General features: G+C 44.4%; 3 protein-coding genes across 4 annotated transcripts; 2 read left to right on the top strand and 1 right to left on the bottom strand.

Annotated features, from left to right (window-relative positions):
- Positions 1 to 2,143: 2,143 nt before the first annotated feature.
- On the bottom strand, positions 2,144 to 6,342 carry rrp15 (ribosomal RNA processing 15 homolog). The gene is made up of 5 exons (XM_056381011.1): positions 6,226 to 6,342; positions 4,244 to 4,563; positions 3,172 to 3,269; positions 2,896 to 3,085; positions 2,144 to 2,706 (listed from the first exon to the last, which is right to left on the bottom strand). Exons 1-5 carry the CDS (start codon positions 6,263 to 6,265, stop codon positions 2,560 to 2,562), a joined length of 795 nt encoding a protein of 264 aa, XP_056236986.1. The 5' UTR covers positions 6,266 to 6,342; the 3' UTR covers positions 2,144 to 2,559.
- Positions 6,343 to 8,215: 1,873 nt separating this feature from the next.
- On the top strand, positions 8,216 to 11,130 carry LOC130172131 (uncharacterized). Its single transcript, XM_056380574.1, has 2 exons — positions 8,216 to 8,349; positions 9,638 to 11,130. The coding sequence occupies exons 1-2, from the start codon at positions 8,226 to 8,228 to the stop codon at positions 11,128 to 11,130; spliced, it is 1,617 nt and encodes a 538-aa protein (XP_056236549.1). The 5' UTR covers positions 8,216 to 8,225.
- Positions 11,131 to 13,597: 2,467 nt separating this feature from the next.
- On the top strand, positions 13,598 to 20,905 carry LOC130172944 (alpha-N-acetylgalactosaminidase-like). 2 transcript variants are annotated; one of them, XM_056381929.1, is made up of 9 exons: positions 13,598 to 13,718; positions 15,516 to 15,672; positions 16,734 to 16,874; positions 17,560 to 17,771; positions 17,888 to 17,982; positions 18,998 to 19,159; positions 19,434 to 19,631; positions 19,744 to 19,884; positions 20,580 to 20,905. In XM_056381929.1, exons 2-9 carry the CDS (start codon positions 15,518 to 15,520, stop codon positions 20,769 to 20,771), a joined length of 1,296 nt encoding a protein of 431 aa, XP_056237904.1. In that variant the 5' UTR covers positions 13,598 to 13,718; positions 15,516 to 15,517; the 3' UTR covers positions 20,772 to 20,905. The 2 variants fall into 2 exon arrangements, with proteins under 2 accessions (XP_056237904.1, XP_056237905.1); XM_056381930.1 differs by having other exon boundaries at positions 13,630 to 13,710.
- Positions 20,906 to 21,196: the final 291 nt, after the last annotated feature.

Genomic DNA, 21,196 nt, shown 5'->3' with positions numbered 1-21,196 from the left:
GTCTCATAGAGTCAGGAGCTGGAACTTCACCTCACTGAGTCTGAAGGTGTGTTAGCACTGCAGGGAGCTGCACCTGCGCCTCTGGGCCACAGGTGATGTAGTGTGAGGTCACCGGTCAGTCACTGATCTCTGAATTCCATCAGGGTGAATGCCGTTTGGTTGGAGTGTACACTGCAGCAGAATCAGACCTCCCAGACAGACCTGATGTGGATTTAGTTGGACTATATTGTGTGTGTGTGTGTGTGTGTGTGTGTGTGTTGGGGCCAGGAAGTCCTGCTAAGTCCCCGACAGGTGCCACAGCATCAAATCAGTGAAGTCCATGGATCAGGACGCCTCCGTTCACCTGTTGCGCTCCGCCCGACCACAGCCGGTCATCCATCAGACCTGACAGCCGCTCTGAGACTCTCTGCACCACAGGCTGCTGGAAACCAGATGGTGTCACTAAATCAGCACCCATACTGACAGATGTGACACGAGGAGGTGTGCGTGTGTGTATGTGTGTGTGCGTGTGTGTATCTCAGGCTGAGTGTCATGTCCAGCACCTGCTCCACATACAGGAGCTGATATGATAGATCACACAGTTCATTCAGAATCAGACTGGTTCACAGATTGTTGATAAAATCATTTAAATTCATGTTTCCCTCATAAGTCTAGACTCAGGACTCAAGTAACCCTAACCCTCATCATGATGACAACAAAACTGAAGTTTAGACATTTATTTAAAAGTAAAAACTGAAATCTTAAATTGACGTAGGCAGACACACACTTCAGGTTCCTCCATCACTCTGGATCATCTCTGAGATGTTTCTACACCTTGACTGGAGTCCACCTGTGGTAAACTCAGCTGATTGGACATGATGTGTAAAGACACACACCTGTCTATATCAGGTCTCGCAGCTGACAATCATCAGAGCAGAAACCATGAGGAGGAAGGAGCTGCTGCAGAGCTCAGAGACAGGACTGTGTCCAGGCTCTAAAACATTTCTGCTGCATTGAAGGTTCCTGAGAAGAACAGTGGTCTCCATCATTCTGACATGAAGAAGTCTGGAACCACCAGGACTCTTCTAGAGCTGGACCTGGACCAACTGAGACGTCAGGGAGAAGAGAGGAGACCAAGAACCTGATGGTCTCTGTGAGCTGATGAAACCAGGACAGAAGTGTCTGATCTCAGTTCTCAGAGTCATGTAACCAGTCATTGCTCATCACCTGAACACCAGCATCCAGCAGTGAAGCCTGGTGGAGGCAGCACCAGGCTGTCGGACACTGGTCGGTCAGGGCTGGACCAGGTTTTATAAGGACTGTTAAGTTGCTCATTAAAAGGATAATTTAACATATGCATAGCTTTGTCCGTCATTTATGTAATGTTAAAATCATACCAGGTCTGGACTAACCTGGGTGGGAGCCCAGGGGTCAAGAGGAGCCACAGGCACCTACTGAGGACTAACATACATGCTGAGGGCCACAGAAACCAGGGGCTCATCTCAGTGACTCTTCAACATGGACCCTGCGACTTGCAGAATCAACACCGACATGAAAGAGCCTCACAGGACTTTATACATACACTCATTAGGACATTATGCTGCTGCCGCTCGTCATCTTGGTGCAACCAGAGTTCACCTTTGTTCACAGGTGACCAACAGAAACACTGAGGTGGTAGTTCAGGGTTCAGGATGACAGGACCCACGTCACTGCTGGACCTCGGTAGAAGGGAGTGAAGAGACCAGCAGGACCACCTGGGTCTCTGTTAAGACCTTCAGGCTCTGGGTTAGTGGCTCAGATCAGCATTAGACTCAGTACAGACAGAAGTCTACATCCACTGTCACGTCCCAATCATCGCAGCTTAATTTATATTTTATTTTTATTCTCGTCATCTAAACTAACACTGAATGTTTCTTACTGACAAGTACTGTGTGTGTGTGTGTGTGTGTCATGTTCCTTCATCAACATGAACACACACAGTAATTTATTTTGACTCAATCCCCCACACACGTCGTCCTGCTGCCACAAATACAGAGCTCCTAATGTGGATTAATCCACCGCTTAAAATACTCCCTAACAAATGCTCCATTTCCTTCTGTTTGATAAAAACTACAGTGAACAGCTGTTTTAAGAAATCACTTACAGTCACACAAAGAGAACAGTGTTGTATGTGATACATGAACTGGCTGTTTATTCAACCATTATAGTAGAAAACATGTCTATTTACAGAGTTTACAGGTCGTTCACTCAGAAAACAGTTTGCAGACTGAACAGGAGCAGATGGACTCTGACTCCAAGATGGAGCAGGAGATCAAACCTGGAGGAGCCTCTGACTCTTCCTCCAGTCTCATCTGTTACATCCCGTCTCCACATGTGACCTGTGGTCGGAGCGGAGGACGGTCACAGAACACATCGTACTGCGACCGGCCGAGAGAAGCTTGTCCTATGTGTTTATCAGTCAGGAGCATTTCCACACTTTCTCCGTCCTCTCTGAGCTGCTGGTCTCTGCAGGTCAGGGTTTGTGTTGCCCAGACTGTCCCTGAAGGCACCACACAGTCCCTTCAGTGAGTATGGATGGTGTCAGTCTGAATCACTTTCCTCCGCCCCCCCTCCTGTGTGAGGATCAGCATCTTCTCCATCACTGTCTTTGTCCCAGTCCTTCATGGTGGCCCCCATCATGTAGTCGTCTCTGAGGACACTCCAGGCAGGCTTCTCGTCTGCTGCAGCCTACACACACACACACACACACACACACACATATATACACAGTGAGTGCTTGTGGCTCTGCTCTCTTCAGGTTTCCTGAGGCAGCAGTGACCCCATGTGGTCACTCAGTGAAATCACAGTTTGTGTTTTAGTGTGAAGGTAACTGAGGAGACACATCTGAACATGAATGTTAAACATGACTGAACTGACCTCCTCCCTCTCCACCTTGGCGGAGCCTCCACCTCCTCCCTCCGTCCTCCTCAGCACGTCGATGAAGTCCCTCTTCGAGACAGAAGACAGGATCTTGGCCTTCTTCCTCTCTGAGCCTTCCACTTCCTTCACCTTGTCATCCATGGTTTTCTGGTGTTTCCTCACAGCATTGAACAGCTGCACCACCCCTCTGAGTGGAGACACACACCGTGGATCAGCAGTGACATGTGGTTGTGACAGAATCAAACAAACCTGAGAGATAAAAGCAGCAGAGACCTGGTGGCGATCCTCTGCAGAGCTCTCTCACTCTCACGGTCCTTTACTATGTCGGGTTTCTCTCTGCACAGCATCTCCCAGGCCTGTCTCTTGTCCACCTGTCGGACAGAAACACAAGCACATCGTCACACGGAGCAGCTCTGACACTTTCCACAGCTGGGACGTCCTGCCTGGAGTTTATAAAGCTCTGTGCAGTTCATCTGAGCATCTGGTCCTCCAGCTGGACTTCCTGCAGCAGCACGCCCCCAACAACAACACAACCCACCCCCCCCCCCCCTCCCGTTTTAATGCAGGGCTGATTTCAGTAATGTAAACAGTAATGTTTTTTCTTTGTCATGACTGGCAGTGAGTTGTGGGACCTTATATACAAACATTTATTAGGGCAGGGAGATTAATCTAATTCTATTTTTACAATTTTGTCTTCCAATGATTATGAAAACAAGACAATCGAGATAAGACAAAAATGATCCCCCTCATCCACTTCCTGGTTACGTTTTGGCGTATGTTAGCAACGTAAGTAGGAGTGCGTCATCTTGAGCAGTTTGCAGGTTCAGAGATGGGCCAGCCTTTAATTTCCTTGGACTGAGTTACTGAGTGGAATATGTTGAATATAGTTCACCTAACTGTTGAGAATGCTGGTTCAGTGCACTACAACATATTTGATCAGATTTATTTTGGTCCAATTTATTTTTATTCATCATTTTTATAAACTGAATATATGTTTAGTTTTCAGAAGGTTGTGGACGTTCACTAATGTTACAACATAGTTGATGCTATTTATTATGATCTAATTTATTTTTATTAATTTTTATATCACATACTTAAATTAGTTATTTTTTTGTTTATCTCATTTTTAATTTGTTTTTCCATTTTGATTGTTTTTAAAGTTGAATAAATGCGTGGTGTTTCCAAAGTCAATGAGTCATCGCATTAAATAATCCTGATCTCAATATTGCTCAAAATAATCGTGATTATGATTTTTGCCATAATCGAGCAGCCCAAATATATATATATATATATATATATATATATATGCGCGCAAGTGTGTGTGCGTGTGTGTGGGGCTCCTCACCTGGTTCTTCCTCTCCAGCTGCTCCTGTCTCTCTCTCTCCTTCACCTTCTCCAGCTCCTTGTTCTTCACCAGGATGCTGCTCTTGCTCTCGGGGGTTTTCTTCCCCAGGATCTTCGCCATGGCCTCAGCCCATCCAGCATTGGTGTTACCATCATCTTCCTCCTCATCCTCTCCTCCATCTTCATCCTCTGCCTCCTCCCCATCGCTCCCTCCATCTCTCCCTCCATCACTCCCTCCATCATCGGACCCGTCCACATCGTTCCCTCCATCAGACTCATTCTGGTCACTGTCGTCCTCAAGCTGAGGCTCTGAGTCGTCCTCTGAGTCACACAAAGAAAAACTTGTATTTAAATGTTTTATTCAGCTTTATTAATTTCATCTTACTTGGCCTCGAGAATCAAGTATCATGTCACAGACAACAACCCACAGCAGGTGTGGCAAAGAACACAGCACATCACAAACTACAAGAGCAGAAACCATGACTGTCAGTGGGACTAACTTGGATACACTGCTTCCACCAGCCTCCACCCACACACTCCCTGTACAGGAACACCCAGTGAGACGTGGGCTCAGGTTGGTGAACCTGAGGAGGCCACTGGTCCTGATGGAGTACCCGGGTCAGTACTTAGAACATGTGCTGACCAGGTCTCAGGGATCCTCACTAAGATCTCTAATCTGTCCCTGACACAAGCCGTCACCCCACCCTGCCTAAAGTCAGCCATCATCATCATCATCATCCCCACACAGCCAGCCAGAGTTTTAATGAATGAATACAGACCAGTCTCACTCACACCAGGAGTCATTCAGTGATTTCAGACTCTAGTGTAACAGCACATCAGAACCAGCCTCCCTCCCAAAATCAACACACATCAGTTTGTTTACAGGGCTGCTAGTTCCACAGCAGACCCCATCACCACAGCTCTTTACAACACGCTGAGTCCCTGGGAACACCAGAGGAACCAGGTCAGGAGGCTCTTCATAGACTACAACTCAGGGTCCCACACACTGTCTGACTGATAGTAATCCAGAACCGGATCCTAATAATCAGAACCATCAGAATTGTATGAGCTGATCAACTCATTTTACGTGTGTGAGCAGGTGTCAATGTTTACAACTTTGATAAGAGGTTAAAGCTGAACCATCCTTCTGATCACAAAAGGAGAAAAACAGCATCAGAGTGAACTGCAGGAACAGTAATCAGGTAATGATAACCATGGTACATGTTAACATGTGTTCATATACACATGCACCAAATGAAACTCCCAGCAGCAACCTCTGCGTGACATGTCCAGATAAAGTATGGGGAACATTGTTTTAAAAGAAGACACTGATCATCTAATCATCTACAAGTAATGCAAGACGGACTGACATTGGCTGTTGGTTAAAATATTAATTAACTAGGTATACTGGGCAACATGGATGCACATCTCTCAGTAAGTAATAACCGTGATGTGTTAAGTCACAGTATAAATATATTTTATATTTGAACATGTATAAAGTATATCTGGTGGAGCCTGTTTGACTGGACCTGATACAGCTGAAAAGCTAACAGAGGAATACAGTGAGGACTGGACTAATCAAAGCTAACAGTATAGCTTGCACATGTTGTTTACACATCCTGACTAACAGCACGTGAACACACCGGCGTCGGAAGAACAACTCCCCAACCCGGGAAATGGGACCATCGGAGGAGCACTGAATGCAGCATTATTCAAAAACACACGCGGGACACACGACCTGATCCTCCAGTTGTGTCTGTGCGACTTATTTTCTGTTTTGTGGCGGTAGTTTCACTTCAACTCAACATGAAGACTAACAGTGCTTGTGCTAAGCTAACGCTAAGCTAGCATCGGAGCACACAGGGGAGCAGAGGAAGCAGCTAGCTCACCTGTACCACGTCAGTTTCTCAGACCCAGACCCGCGACACACACCTGTGTGCGTTCAACAGAGGAGACAACAGAGACGAGGACACACAAACTCACCTGACATCTCCACATGTTTTCTCACCACAGCTGCCATCATGGAGTTACACTAAAATGGTTCGGTGGGGTACGACTTCTAAGCAGCAAGGTTCCGCTTCCTGGACATCTCTTTCCTGTTCCGTTCCGTTCCTGTTCCGTCCCTCCTCCTCATCCTCCCTCTCCTCACTCAACACACAACATGGGAGATATTTAAATCAGAATAATAATATAATAATATAATAATATTATAATACAGTTATAATAAATATAATAAATTAGCATGTCCACAAAAACAACAAGAGTTATCATCATGATCCACATATCATGACATTATAGAAGTCACTGTTTCAGACGTCCTTGACTTTGTTAAGAATACAACATTATTTTGTTTATTTATTAGGTAAAAGCCATGGGTTTTTCTAGTGGTTTTTCAGTTAATTTCTTCCAAATGTGAGTTCCAATAAAATTTTCCTTTTTGCATGATTTTGTTTTCACATTTAAAAATGTGACGAATATGTTTATTATGACATTTCTTGTCATATATGTTGATGACATTCAATGCAGATGGAGCATATGGGATTTATCCTCCACTGAAACATCAGTGACTCTTAATAAGAGGATTACAGAGTTTAAAAGAAATGGGAAAGTCAAGTTATAAAAAAACTCATGACAGTATAAAGTAGACAAATTGTTGAAAATATTTCTTTGGAATCACTTGGGATAAAAAAGGAGATCTATCCCTAATATTATTAATAATAATGATAATAATCTTTATTTATAGCACTTTTCTACAAAGTCAGACTAAAGGTCAGACAAGGCAAAGAGTTAAAATGATTTGTGCTATAAAGCAAATAAAACCAAATGCAAAAGGGAAATCCATAAAATTCTAAGAATCAAGCATCAGGACACTCAATAAAAACAGAACCAATTACTGTTTCATCAGCAAGACTGCAATCAATAAAAATCTGTTAGAATGAGGTCATCGTCAGTAAAATAGAGCAAAATCTCAAAAGCTCCTTGATTTAAGTTTGTTTTCAGAACCGATTCAAAGAGGTGACTGACTTGAGTTTCAAGGCTGTGGCTGTGAACACTCTGTCACCTCAAGTTTTCAGAACATAGGCTATAGATTCTGTAAGTATCATTGCTACAGCAAATGGTTGACTCAGTTTGCTGACCGCTGCAAAAACATGTGTATTTACTAGTTTTGCTTGCATTTGAATGCTGCTGCCCCATTCTTCATTTATATGCAAATCCAGAGCCTAGCCTCAGGAAAGATTTTCAACTCACATATGTCCTGAAAATTCCTCCCTCTTCATGGGACCATGGCTGGGGCCAGGAGATCCTTTATAGCTTGATCCATGGGCTTTTTCTGCAGTTGGCCAAATTAAATGTCATAATCTGAAAAACTTCAAATTCTAAACTTTCAAACTGTTAAATTGAAGCTTGTCCAGTTTTGACAGTTGGACATTTTTTCTGACCTCTTCTGTCATCACCTGCTCCAACACTAAACACCAACCCCACAAACCTCTGCTCCATGAAATCAAAAGAAAAATAGAAAATACAAAAACATATTTAATCTGATACATTTAGCTATTTTTGTCTTCTCCATAGAGGCATGCTTTGATCTGTTGTTCAGCTCAGTCCTGATTGGTCCATTTCGAAAGTAGTTTGACTCTCAGTCATACAGACTTAAGGCACCTGAGTGATCAATTAAAAATGCTTGTTTCTGTTTGTGATGTCTATTTGACAAAGATCACTGTTGTTGAAACGTTGCTCTGATCAGTTACACGCGCTGGGAGCTGTCAGGGTCCAGGTCTTTGTCTAACTATGACTGGGCCGGAGGAGAAACCTCAATAGATGACAGATACCAGGACAGGAATGCTGCCTGACGTGACACTGAGCACCAGAGATCCAGGAGATCAGGATCAGTTGGAGGGAGGACACAGAGGACAGACCGGTAGTGGGTGGATCCTGTATGAGCTGCTGTCATATATAGAGGGAAAAGAAGCACTTTCAGCCATATGTTCGATCACAGTGTGCTGCACTCACTCAGGACACAGGTCTGGAGAAGTGGGACAGGACTCCAGGAGGAGGATTCTTCAGTCTACAGCTCGTCACAGAACAACATGGCACAGACTAGACTGGGTAAACACACATCCTCTTTATACATCTGCATTTTCATTCATCTCTCTGATCATGTCTGACAGTTACAGTGTGTGACTGCTGAACTAAACTTTGTGTGATTACACCTCCTGTGCTGCTGAGTAGACAAAGAATGTCTGCTGGCTTTGGGGCGGTTATAGTATTCAGATTTACTTTCCCTTTATTCCTCGTTTCTGCCTCGACCGTCCCAGTCATACGTTCCTGTCATTCACTGGAGTCACATGCAGAGTAAACAGATAGGGATCGTGGCGGGATCATGGTGGCTGTGCAGGTTAAACCAGATCAGCCAGTCAGGTGAGAGACGCTGACTGCAGCTCATCACACACATCTCAGCAGAGTCAGTAAACCCATTGAATGAAGAAATATGAACTCAGCTTTATCATTTAACACCAAAATTCAAACTTCGTCCAGTTAGTGAAAGGTTTCACATTTAATCCATTATTATGTGCTACATTACTGAAACTTCCTGTCTGAAGTCTTGAGTTCATAAAAAAAATATAACAGAGGATTGGTTTTACAGAATCAAATCCTCACCTACTACAACATCGGTTATTAACTTTTATGTTTGTTATCTATCAACTGATGCTTCTTCTCTCATCTCATCTCACTGATGTATTTTTGTAAACCTTTACATTTCTCATTGAAATGTACAAAAAAAAAAGTACGCTCTGAAAATCTCCTTTAGCAAAAAAAAAAGCACATTTGTCAGACAGCCTGAAGATCCCCACGTCACCTGGTCTGCCTCTCCACTGCTGGTCGTAGACACTGTATCTACTAACGAGCGTTTTGTCAAACCACAGCACATCGTTAGGGTCATGAGCCTCTCAGCGAATAAGATCATCCTGTTGACATTTTGTTGGTTGTGTAAAAGCAGTAAAAGAACAGTGATGTGGATGTAACACGTTAACTAAATGGAGGAAAAGTGAAAGTCAGGGCAGATTAATAGTTTTCCTAAAGTTGGAGAGTTTATTAAAGATTTTGTTAGGAGTTACTCATCTGTGATGGCTTTACCCTAAATGTCCTTCACTTCCTTCAAATCAAATCAAAGAAATCAAACAACAAGAGACCGTGTAGTGATGGGATCAGTCATGACACCTGTCAGACCCATGAAACAATACATCAGACTAAACAAGTTATTAAAACATCTATCAAGCCAAAGGTTTACTAAAAGAAAACTAAATGGGAGAAACCAGGTAACCAGAGCAGGAAACCCCACCCTCTAACTTAACACTAAATAACTCTAAGTTTTCTTCTTGTCTTGTCTCAACAGCCAGGGGCCCTTTAAAGGAGGCAGCTGTGGGCTTTGCACTGGGAGTTGTGGGAGGCTGCATACTGGGAGCCACAGAGGACCCAGTGGACCAGACCATGTCAGTGATGACTGCACCAGAACTACTGAAACCAGTGATGGAGGAGGTCCGGACAGTGGGAGCTCTGGGGCTGGGGACCCTGATCGGAGCCACAGCTCTGACCACGGCGATGACCTCGGTCGTAGCTGGAGTGATTCTGGCAGCAGTTGTAGCTTCAGTGTTCGTGGTCACGAGGACCTGCGGCCCCTCCCACACACACTCCGCTGGGCTGTGGGCATCAGCAGGACTGGCCGGGGCCTTCGGGACCACTCTCAGCGGGGCCACGCTCGGGGTAACCGTGGAATGGATTGTGAAGAATTATGGGATGGTGGGCCTTCTGTGGGCGCTGAGCATCTTCACTGTGCTCAAACCACCGCTGCACTTTGTCTTTAAAGTTCTGTGGAAGCAAGGGGAGGCCTGTTGCACTCTGGGATCTGTAGTCTGGGCCAAGGAGAGGGAAGAGATAGAGATTACAGAGGCTCAGCAGAGACAGAGAGTGGCGGTGCAGGTAGAGCAGAGGATCCTGACGCTGGAGAAGGGAGGCAGACGGGGGGGGGCGGAGGACATGACGACGTGGGCGTCTGAGCGAAGGCAGAGGGAGGAGCTAGAGAGGAGGAGGATGGAGAGTGAGGAGGCAGAGATGGAGCAGAGAACCATCCAGGACTGGATCAACACCGTGGTGGTCAAACATGTGGACTTCTTAGCTTTCTCGGGGATACCGATGACAGTGGTTGCCATAGTAACATCAGGGTTTGGGATGTTTGGTTATGGAAGCCACCAGTCTGTGCTCATAGTGCTCCTGGCTCTGGTCGGAGTCATCGCGTACTTACTCCTGAACTCTCCGGACTTTAAGTTCTGGATGTTGGTGGGATGCATGGGAATGCTGGCGACGTTCGTCATCGCCATGCTCACCCTGCATGCCGAGCAGGTTGTTGTGACAACGGCCATGAGGATGCATGCGGCGGGGCAGAATCAGTCCAAAGAAATCATCAGCACTCGTATGAACCACCAGGCGTCCCTGGAGGCCCTGAATGCTGCTTTCTTTGTGGCAAAACTGTGTCAGCTGGGGTTAGGGGCCACCGTGGGGGGGCCGCTGGTGAGGCGAGCTGCTGGAGAGGTGACAGTCATAGTAGGGGCAGCTTTAGTGTCAGGGGGGTTACTGGCCTTGGTGGAGGTTTTAGCCCCAGCTCTGGGAGAAGGAGGGAAAGCTGGGGCCCTGCTGGGGGTGGTGGGGGCGGCGGGGGTGTCGGTGGGTGCGGCCTCAGCCACGGCAGGAAGGTGGTCCTCGTGGTCAGGAACTCTGGGAACGGTAGCAGGTCTGGTGACTGGAGCATTAGTGATAGGAAAATGGCACATTGTCAACATCGGGCTGCAGGTTCCTGTGGCGTACGTGTTCGCCATGACCAATCCATTCTAACACAACACACCAGGAGCCCCCAGACCCACGGTGAAGGTGTGTCAATGCACTGAGCTGCCACTGTGTCTGTGTACACACTGTGTTACCTGTGTGCTTTAAAAGACATCTTCTTCTTGTCAACAAATCCCTGCCAAGTTGAACCAGCACTCTGTTTGTGGATTACTCCACCACTGAATATAGTCCCCAACAAATGCTCTATTTCCTTAAAGATGAGAAGCCTGGAGCTGAGAGTAAAGAGAGTCAGAGAGTGTTGAGACCAGATCTTTTCATGATTTCAAGATTTGATGAAAATAAGAAAAAAACAGGATAATAAGAGACTACACTTTAAAGCTTAACTCCACTGTTTACCTGTCTCTGTTTTGCCAAAATCTTTTCAAATCCTTCTCTATATAGCGTTTGATTTCCTGTCAGACGCGGCTCTTAAACCAAACTGATTGATCCCCAAACCCAGATCTTCAAACTCATTCTGAGAGCATCACAAACTGCTTTTGAATTGCACAAGTAGCTCAGTGAGCTAACACCACTGATCCAGTCATGTACCTGCAAAGATTGTTGGGAACAGTAATAAACACACCTGTGCTGGTGTGAAGGAGACAGGATGAAGGAGGCAGGATGAAGGAGACAGGATGAAGGACACTACATTGAAAACAGTAATGGTGGACTGTGTGTCACACGTGGGCTGTAGTAAATATTCATTCAGTGTTTTTCTATTGAAGCTGATAAAATCTTGAAACACAATGTCTGAATATGTTTTAAAGAAATAAATAAATGTATTTTTTATTCTGTTTTAATTTGTTCACTATGTTCTGGATGAATTACTGAGTGGGCCCACTGTGTAGAGGCCCCGGGGCCCGAGGTGAAGTCAGAGCAGCTGTTTGAAGTGACTTGTTCCCAGTCACAGGACTCAGTCAAAAGAAACGATGTCCTGACCAGTTAGCTCTCAATCATTTAAAGGAGTTATATGTAAGTTTTGGTTCATAGCTAACGTTAGCATTAACAGCTTTTTACTTACCAGTCTAGAAGAAAGGTTGTGAGTTCAGCAACAAACACCAATGTTAACTCTTGTGTCTATCACATCTTTTCCTCTACTGAAGTTAGCATGCTAACCAGCTAGCTCTGGCCCATCTTGTCACTTTTTGATACTGTAGGGTCCTGAATAAGTAGCAGCTCAGAGGACATACAGTATTATAACCTCTTGTATTGTAAACACCATAAGCTCTTCAAGTTACTGCCAACACCTGCTTCTGATGAGAAACCACATTCATACAGCTCCTTTAACACTGCAGATACTATCTTACGACAGTCTGAAATTTCGAGAATAAAGTCATAATATTACAAAAATAAAGTCATAATATTACAATAATAAAGTCACAACATTACAATAATAAAGTTTGGATTTTTCATAATTTTACAAGAAAGAAGGTCATAGTATTGTGAGAATAAAGTTGTCATTTTAGGTTGTGTGTTGTTTTAGAGGGGAAACATCAGAAGCTTTAAAATGAGGCACATGGAGCGTCCTGTGAAGTTCTACTCTAGCAGAGGTTTCACTAATGAGTAAATACTTAATCTTTTTGATCATCCTCATCATCATCATCATCGTCATCATCATCATTAGCATCAGCATCAGCATCAGGACATTGAAAAGATTGTGAAGAAACTGAGTCTATTCTACTGTTCTATCTATTCAAATGTTGCCGAGTGATGATTGGTGCACTGAGGTCTGTGACATCATCATCTACTCTAAAACCTGAAACCAGTGAGAGGAGAAAAACATCATATGAATAGTCAAATCTGTGTGTTTGTGTTCATAGTTATAGGAATCTGACTTTTATCACAGTTTCCCTTATTTGTAATATTGTCTTTACTACTGTTACATTTCTGTGTCCAAGGCTTATTGTGTTATAACTTAAATTCATTACATTTAAAATATGTAAATCTCTCAAGATGTTCAGATTCTAAGCTTCCAGATTTTGCTAGAAGGCTCTGTCTGAAATCTGACAGCCAGTGAATAGGTGAGACAGACATCAGTGTGTTTAGGTAGACAGGAGGTTCATGTGTTCTCTCTGTGACCCCACGGTGACCCTCAGTCACCTTCAGGGGACATGTTCAGATAAGACACAGACAGAATGTGGTGGAACCTGATTTTCATGGTTAAGCAGCATGTGATGCTGCAAGTGGAGAAGAAGAATAAGGAAAGAAGAATGAGAAGAAGAAGAAGAAGAAGAAGAAGAAGAAGACAATCCACCAGTAATATACAGGAAGTGAAACGATCAAACCTGGAGCCTCTGTAAATGCTCATGAACACAACTCTCCCAGTCTGAGGTTTAATGTTTAACTACAGCACACACACACTGTGTGTGTGTGTGTGTTTCCTGTGTGAGCAGAGTGATACTGAAACAATAAGGAAATGCCACTGACAACATATCACTACTGTTTCCTGTTTCATCATGTGACAACAAGCAGTCACATGACACTTACCTTACCAGGAAGAGGGAAGCGTACTGCTCGGGGGAAGATCCAGGAAGAGGAGCGGGAGGTCATGTGACAGTTTAGAGGAGTTGTGTGCAGCTGAAGCTTCAGGTAAACAGGTAGGACGCTGTCAGTTCATAATGTTTAGAAACAGTGCTGGTTAATGACAGATACTGCTGTCTGTGTGTGTGCGTGTGTGTGTGTGTGTGTGTGTGTGTGTGTGTGGTGTGTGTGTGTGTGTGTGTGTGTGTGTGAGTGTGAGTGTGTGTAGACATGATTTGGCCTTTGTCTCACAGAGCTGCTTCAGTAACAGTTTCTCTCTGTACAAGATATTCAACAGAGAACAGAGTTCATGTAGTAGTAAGGAAACAGAAGTAGATGTGTATGTGTGTGTGTGTGTGTGTGTGTGTGTGTGTGTGTGTGTTTTCATATCAATAGTTCTCATAACATCCTCAGTCTATATAAACTGTATGGCTCATAAGTTAAATCTTGTGAACTGTTTTGCCCGTTGTGTCTGCTGCCATGGCAACCACATCATAGTGTTGGCAGTGAGTTGGTAATTTGCTCACAGGCCAGGTGAAAAATGGATTCACCATTTGTACCTAGTGTTTGTTTGTTACACTCAGACATTCCGTCTGTATGTTGATGGTTTTAGTGATAAACCCTTTTATATCTTAATAAATTAAATTAAATAAATAATAAAAATTCTTGTTGTTGCTGTAATATTACTATAATATAATAATATATAATATATAGGACCTACTCCAGGATCTCTGGTTGAGATAGATGGGAGTCCTGTGTGTTGTTTTGTGCTGCAGTTCTGGTACCAAGTCACTGAATGTTCATGGACATGGGCAAAATATTTGAACTGCGTTAGTTCATCCATCTTACAGTGAACGTTCTGCCTCGAGACGTGTGCTGGTCTCACACACCATAACTACATCCTGTTTGTTTATATAGAAATATAGAAACTGTCGTTTCTAAGCGTAAACTCTAGCATGACCCTCTGCCCAGCACCAAATGTGGTTTTCTTTGAGTTCTAGGCTGCGGTCGAAAACGTCTAAATAATCTCCTCTCTAACCACCTCTGCTTGTTCTTCAACTGATCAGATTTGAAAGAGAATACATCTATATATATGGATCTGGGCTTCAGTCAATCAGATCGTGTCACAAACATGAAACAGCTGCTCTGTTGTTTCTACATTTATGTGGCTCTGCTGTGGTGAAACTGCAACGGGCATTAACTTAAATGTTGCTGCAGCAAAGAATTGTGGGACAGCATTTTCTCCTTTCCTTTCATAAAAGAAGGTCCAGTGTTTCCTACGCTAAAGGAGATAAGATAGGAAGCACTGAAGCTCTACTGAGTGTAACCAGGCCACAGTCCTGCCTCTGGTTTCATACTGATTCAGTGACCAACACGGGGCGGTATTGGGCCAGGAAATGCAGCGGAGCCAGCAAAATAAATAAAGGAGGAAGGACTGATTGCTTTGGATGTAAACAATGAAGAATTTAAAATGCCTAAAAACAAAACAGTGGATTAATCTGCTGCTGGAAATAGTCAGGTGGCACTTTAAGTGTGAAAGCTGCAGTGTCTCAGTTAAACTCACAGTAAAACTGAGAGAAAGGAAAGGAAGGTAGATGTCAGCTGAGGAGAGGTTGAAATGTTTGTTCTGAACTTTCTGCCAAATTATATACACTAACTAAATAAATGAATCATAGAAGTGAAAAATAAATATAAATAATAGAAAAAGAAAATACAGAGTAGAGACAGACCCATAGTTATACCTGTGCTGAATTAAAAAAAAAAAAACATAAACAAAACATAAACATAAAATCCAGGTGAGCAGTCAGCAGGTTGAGCAGTCAGCAGGTCAGCAGTCAACACTCTGTATATCTGTGCATGTTGGTCTCTCTCAGGAATGGGGCCTCTGGCAGTGACTCGGCTCCTGGTCCTGGTCTCGCTGACTGTGGCACTGGATAATGGACTGCTGAGGACTCCACCAATGGGATGGATGGCCTGGGAACGCTTTCGCTGTGACGTGGACTGTAAGGACGACCCAGAGAACTGCATCAGGTATGATTCATGATTTGGTTTCCACCTGATGTTCTGGGTAAACATATGGAAGCCTCCGTCAATAAGGAGATGAGGGACTGAGGTAGAAACCGGGTACTGAGAGAGAACCAGGTCACAGCTGCTGGAAGAAGAGACAGGAAACCACACTGAGGTAGTTCTGATTCTGCAGTGAAAAGCTGACTCTGGGTGTTTGTCTGCTGCAGAGTGACGGATCAGATGTGACCAATCAGACGCCTCTTGATGGGACTGATGATTTATAAGAATCTAAATATCTTCAGATCCTGGAGTGAGCTGTAGGTGTAGGAGCTTCTTCAAAGCTGACACGAAAATTCACTTGGACTCAAATATGAACTGATTAGATTTTGGTGGTCAAAGGTCAAAGGTCAAGATCACGGTGATCTCGCGATCTTGTGAATGCAATATATCAGGAACGCCCAGAGGGAATTTCATTCCTTCTGTCCCACTGTGATGTCATAAAACAATGTCTACAAGGGCAAAATTAGGTGATAATATTTCATATCCAAAGGGTCAAAGGTCAACATCACTGTGACATCATAATGTTCCGCAAAAAGACCTTTGGCAGAGGAAACAACCAGGAGGCGATAAGTCTTTAGTCTGCATTAGATGATGATGATGATGATGATGATGATGATGATGATGATGATGATGTCGATGTCCTGTTGTTGTGGAAGTGTTCAAACTGTGAAGTGAGTCAGACTCGGACCACTGTTCCACAGTTACATTTCTCTGGCAGAAATCAGTGTAGTGATATATAAGTGTCCACACGGTGGAGCTGTTCACACACAAATAATGAGCTATGCCAATGATTTACCCTCCACACACTCACACACACTGAGGTCAACACATGACAAATAGTCAACAATGTGAAGACTGACGACAATCTGACAAAAATATATGTAAATGTGTTTAATACAGAACTGACAGACTCTGTCCTCTGTCCTCTGCCTTCCTGTTTTCCTGTCTCCCTGTCCTCTGTCCATCCTGTCTCACTGTCCTCTGTCCTTCTGTCCTCTGCCTTCCTGTCCTCCGTCTCTCCACAGTGAGGGTCTGTTCAGAGACATGGCTGACCGGCTGGCTGAGGACGGCTGGAAGGAGCTGGGTTATGATTATGTGATCATAGACGACTGCTGGATGTCCAGGCTGAGAGACAAAGTGGGGAGACTGCAGCCTGAACCCTCCAGGTTGGTCCTCGTACCTCAGGGTCTGTGATCCATCAAAATATCGTATACTACAGAGTCATTAGAAACTGAGGTGACCTTTTTCCAGTCAACAGGATCTGGATCATGAGTCACTTCAGTCCATGTTCAACAGCAGGTTTCATTGTTTGATCAGATGTGATTGTTGGTTCTGAGACAGATGATGGACGATATTTGAGACCTGTACCTGTACCTGTCTGTCTCTAGTCAGTCCTACCTCTGACCCGTCCTCACCAGGAGTTTATGGATCAGGACCAGCTTTCCTCCTGTTCATCATCCAGTAAACAAACCTGAGGATCTGAGTCGACTGTAGGTGCAGACAAACTGGTGTGAACAGACACCTAATGCAGTATAAGCAGTTGCTTGTTTGCTGGCTCAGAAAACATCAGAGAACATTAAGGAACATCTGGCCCACTTATCAAATCGCTCAAACCCTCTGATCTATTGGTCTGGACCCTGAGGTCAGGAACAGCTGTGGTTAACTGTATGAGCTCAGGTTATTCAGAGGGTTCCTCTTCTCCTTCCTCTGGCCTGATGTCTGTCTCCACTCAGATTCATTTATCACAGTAAAACCAGAACAGACACAGTCAGGTTTGGGTCACAGTCTGGACTCATGTTTTCACTCGTAAAGTAAAGTAAGTAAAGTAAGACTGTGCTCTCTTTCCTCCAGGTTCCCAGGGGGCATTGCAAAACTGGCCAGGTACGTCCACGACCGTGGACTGAAGTTGGGCATCTATGCAGACATGGGCTATCTCACATGCATGGGATTCCCTGGGACCACACTGGACAAGATTGAGATTGATGCCCAGACCTTTGCCAGTTGGGGGGTGGACTACCTGAAGTTTGACGGCTGTAACTCTAATCCTGTGGAACAGATGCTGGGTGAGAGCATCGACTCATCTACTCAACATGATGATGTGACTCAATGACGTTACTGAAAACCTGAAATGCAGATCATGGACCAGCCATAGACTCAGTGTTTGTCTCATGTCCCGCAGGTTATCCTCTGATGTCAAAGGCTTTGAATGCTACAGGCAGACCAATGGTCTACTCCTGCAGCTGGCCCGTCTACATGGGAGGACTTCCCCCTAGTGTGAGTGTCCTCACTGTGTCAATGACAATGACCAGGAGCTGAGTCACTGTCAATACTGAATCTGCAACAAGAATGGATGATTACTACTGCAGTGAAACTAAAGAATTCCTCTGACAAGTTTATGAGTGCTAGTTAGTTATAGCGTGCTAACATACTAAACTATGCTAACATGCTAATGCTGCATTCACCTCATATTAGGTTAATTAATTTCCCTCTTGTGAAATGTTCGTGTCAATGTCCCAGTCGTCATGACGACATGGAAAGTTCTGATCAGAAGTATCAGATGTGTGTGAAGATAAAAAAAAACATGGACGCCTCACATCAGTCAAAGACTGTTTATCAATGTAATGCTGTAAAATTGTCACATGACCTCCTCTGTAATCATACACCTGAGTGCAGGTGTCGCATCATGTGAAAGCTTAACATGAGAATCTTTCCTGTCTTGGCAACATTACACCTGCTGATCATCAGCATGTTAACATTGTTATTGTGATCATGTTTGCATCTTGTTAGCATTTAGCTAAAAGCAGCCTGTTGCCTAAGTACAGTCTGCTGGCACGGCAGTGGACCACAGTCTGAGACAGCAGAAACCAAGCCTGACCTGAACCTGACCTGAACCTGACACAGTGTAAACAGTGTAGTTGTTGTTACCATGGTTACAGCTTTCTTCACTTAAGTAAAAGGACCAATACAATAAAAATACAAATCCTACTGAAGTCAAAGTACATCAGCGTCAGCAGCTATAATGTTGTTAAAGTATTAAAGTCAAAGTCCCAATCTGGTTTCTGATTAATTTATGATTATATTTGATACATGATTATATCTGACATCTATAATACTGAATCATCAGTGACACACTGATGATTCAGTAGCTTGTTACTGTTGTAGCTGCTGCAGGTGGAGCTGGTCTGAACTGATACTTTATACAGTTTTAAACGGTGGACTCTCAGTCTTTAGTTTAAATATATTCACTGATGTTGACTGAATGAGCCTTTATGTTTCCTGCTCCCACCAGGTGAACTACTCTCTGCTGGGGGAGATCTGTCACCTGTGGAGGAACTACGATGATATCCAGGACTCCTGGGACAGTGTGCAGGGAATCATCAACTGGTTCTCCAACAACCAGGATGATCTGCAGCCGGCAGCAGGACCCGGGCGGTGGAATGACCCTGACATGGTACGGTTGGTTCAAACACAACTGATCAGAACCGCTGTCTCTCAGGGAGCTTTCACAACCAAGGTGACCTCACTCCAAACCATCTGGGTTCATAGCACCCAGTAAACCATGATGAACCATGTGTACAGCAGTCATGTGGTTCACAGGTCGCTTGTTTATGTCAGTTTGGTGTATCTGCAGTAACGTGTACTCCCTCCTCTTGTCAACTCCTCTGTGTCACATGTATTCACTGCAGATGACCCCGGTCCCTTTATCCCTCTGACTCTCTCCTCAGCTGATCATCGGTAACTTCGGCCTCAGCGTGGACCAGGCTCGCTCTCAGATGGCTCTGTGGGCCATCATGGCGGCGCCTCTGATCATGTCTAATGACCTGCGAAATCTGGACAACAGTGCGAGGGCCATCCTGCAGAACAAAGTGGCCATCGCCATCAACCAGGACCCCCTGGGTATCCAGGGACGACGCCTGCTGCAGGTCAGCATCATTATTATCATCATCACTGAGACATCAGCTTGTTTACGGTAAACTAACAGGGAAATAATATGTCTGTGTGTGTGTGTGTGTGTGTGTGTGTGTGTGTGAGCAGGAGAAGAGTCGTGTTCAGGTGTACTGGAGGCCTCTGTCTCACTCAGCCAGCAGCCTTGTGTTCCTGAGCCTGAGGACAGACATGCCGTTCCTCTACCACTGCTCTCTGGATAAACTCAACTATGAAGCTGGAAACTATGAGGTTTGTTCGCCGGCTGTGTCCTCACCTGTGTGTTCATCTGTCTACTTGATGGATTAATCAATCGACTGTTTCTGCATTGATCAAGAAAAAACAACATATTGTGGCTCCAGCCTCTGTGGTGTGGAGATGTGCTGCTGGACTGTTGCTTGGAAACATATTAGGAGAAAAGATGCTCCGGAGGAAATGTAATGTGGAATCAACATGAGAAACAGAGAACAGAGATGTAGAGGAAGAAGATACAGATTCTCACACAGCTGATTGGTTCTTTGGTCTTGAATAACACTGTGCTCTTATTTTAGAAGAAAGGCAGCACCATCAGCCAATCAGAGCTGATCATCACGCACCATTTGTGTTTTCAGTTTAAATGTACCAGGTCACCTGGAGATGTAATCTTATCTCAGACTTTGAGACTGCTCAGAATAATACATGATGACTCAGTAAGATATGATGATGTATGAATATGAATGGGCAGGGTCATTTACCCAGCATGCACCTCTTCGGTGTGGTGTTGGGATTGTGCTTAGTGAGTCATGACGCGTCTCCTATCAGAGTGTAAAATAAAATACTGAGAACAGAGACATATTGATATTCCATCTTAAGAATGTGAGTTTCTTCTTCTTCTTCTTCTTCTTCTTCTGTTCAGGTCTTAAACTCATGATTTCATATCGTCACATGTGACCTTCTCCTGTCTGCAGGCCTACGACGTGTTCACTGACTCCACGGTGACGGGGCTGAATGTCACCACAGAGTTCACGGTCTCCATCAACCCCTCAGGTGTAGTCATGTGGTACGTCTACCCACGGTCATCACAGGCTGACACGGTCCACAGGAGGGTCTCAGAGTCCAGAGTCCACCCAGCTGGACCTGATCGTCGCTCAGTGTTATGAAGAGGCTGAGCTGGGACTGCGAAATACTGTCAGACTCAATTAATACCAACCTGATCTCCACTTATCAATTAACAGATATTTTCTCTGAATCTTTATTGAGCTTTTTCCTCAAAATGATTAAAACCTTCACTGACTGTTTGTGTCTCAGGATCCATGTTTCATCTGTGGTGTCACAGTCAGACTGAACAGCCTCTGACCTTTGAACAGGTTGTTCAGACTCAGGTCGACTGACTGTGAACACACTGTTCCTCAGCGATGATAGGGGCAGAAAATCTCTGAACCTGCTGAAAACAGTTTAGTGAATCTTTAAAAGAATATCACTACACTCACTATGACAACTGAACAAGGTGTTAGTTGAACAAACTGACACATGGAGGAACATATATGGCAACTTGGCCAAAACCAAAAATCACACAGAGGGGTAA

This window comes from Seriola aureovittata, chromosome 7 (assembly GCF_021018895.1).
Source record: "Seriola aureovittata isolate HTS-2021-v1 ecotype China chromosome 7, ASM2101889v1, whole genome shotgun sequence".
NCBI classification, from domain to species: Eukaryota; Metazoa; Chordata; class Actinopteri; order Carangiformes; family Carangidae; genus Seriola; species Seriola aureovittata.
Note: the sequence above shows the minus strand (reverse complement) of the source record. Positions and strands in the feature narration are given on the sequence as shown.

Excerpts from the sequence above, each read along its gene's own strand:
- rrp15 (XM_056381011.1), bottom strand. The coding sequence starts at position 6,265 with ATGATGGCAGCTGTGGTGAGAAAACATGTGGAGATGTCAG. Across the intron at positions 3,270-4,243 it reads AGCTGGAGAGGAAGAACCAG|GTGGACAAGAGACAGGCCTG; the intron begins GTGAGGAGCCCC and ends TCTGTCCGACAG. Across the intron at positions 2,707-2,895 it reads CCAAGGTGGAGAGGGAGGAG|GCTGCAGCAGACGAGAAGCC; the intron begins GTCAGTTCAGTC and ends GTGTGTGTGTAG.
- LOC130172944 (XM_056381929.1), top strand. The coding sequence starts at position 15,518 with ATGGGGCCTCTGGCAGTGACTCGGCTCCTGGTCCTGGTCTCGCTGACT. Across the intron at positions 16,875-17,559 it reads CTGCAGCCTGAACCCTCCAG|GTTCCCAGGGGGCATTGCAA; the intron begins GTTGGTCCTCGT and ends TCTTTCCTCCAG. Across the intron at positions 19,885-20,579 it reads ATGAAGCTGGAAACTATGAG|GCCTACGACGTGTTCACTGA; the intron begins GTTTGTTCGCCG and ends TCCTGTCTGCAG.
- LOC130172131 (XM_056380574.1), top strand. The coding sequence starts at position 8,226 with ATGTTCGATCACAGTGTGCTGCACTCACTCAGGACACAGGTCTGGAGA. Across the intron at positions 8,350-9,637 it reads CATGGCACAGACTAGACTGG|CCAGGGGCCCTTTAAAGGAG; the intron begins GTAAACACACAT and ends TTGTCTCAACAG.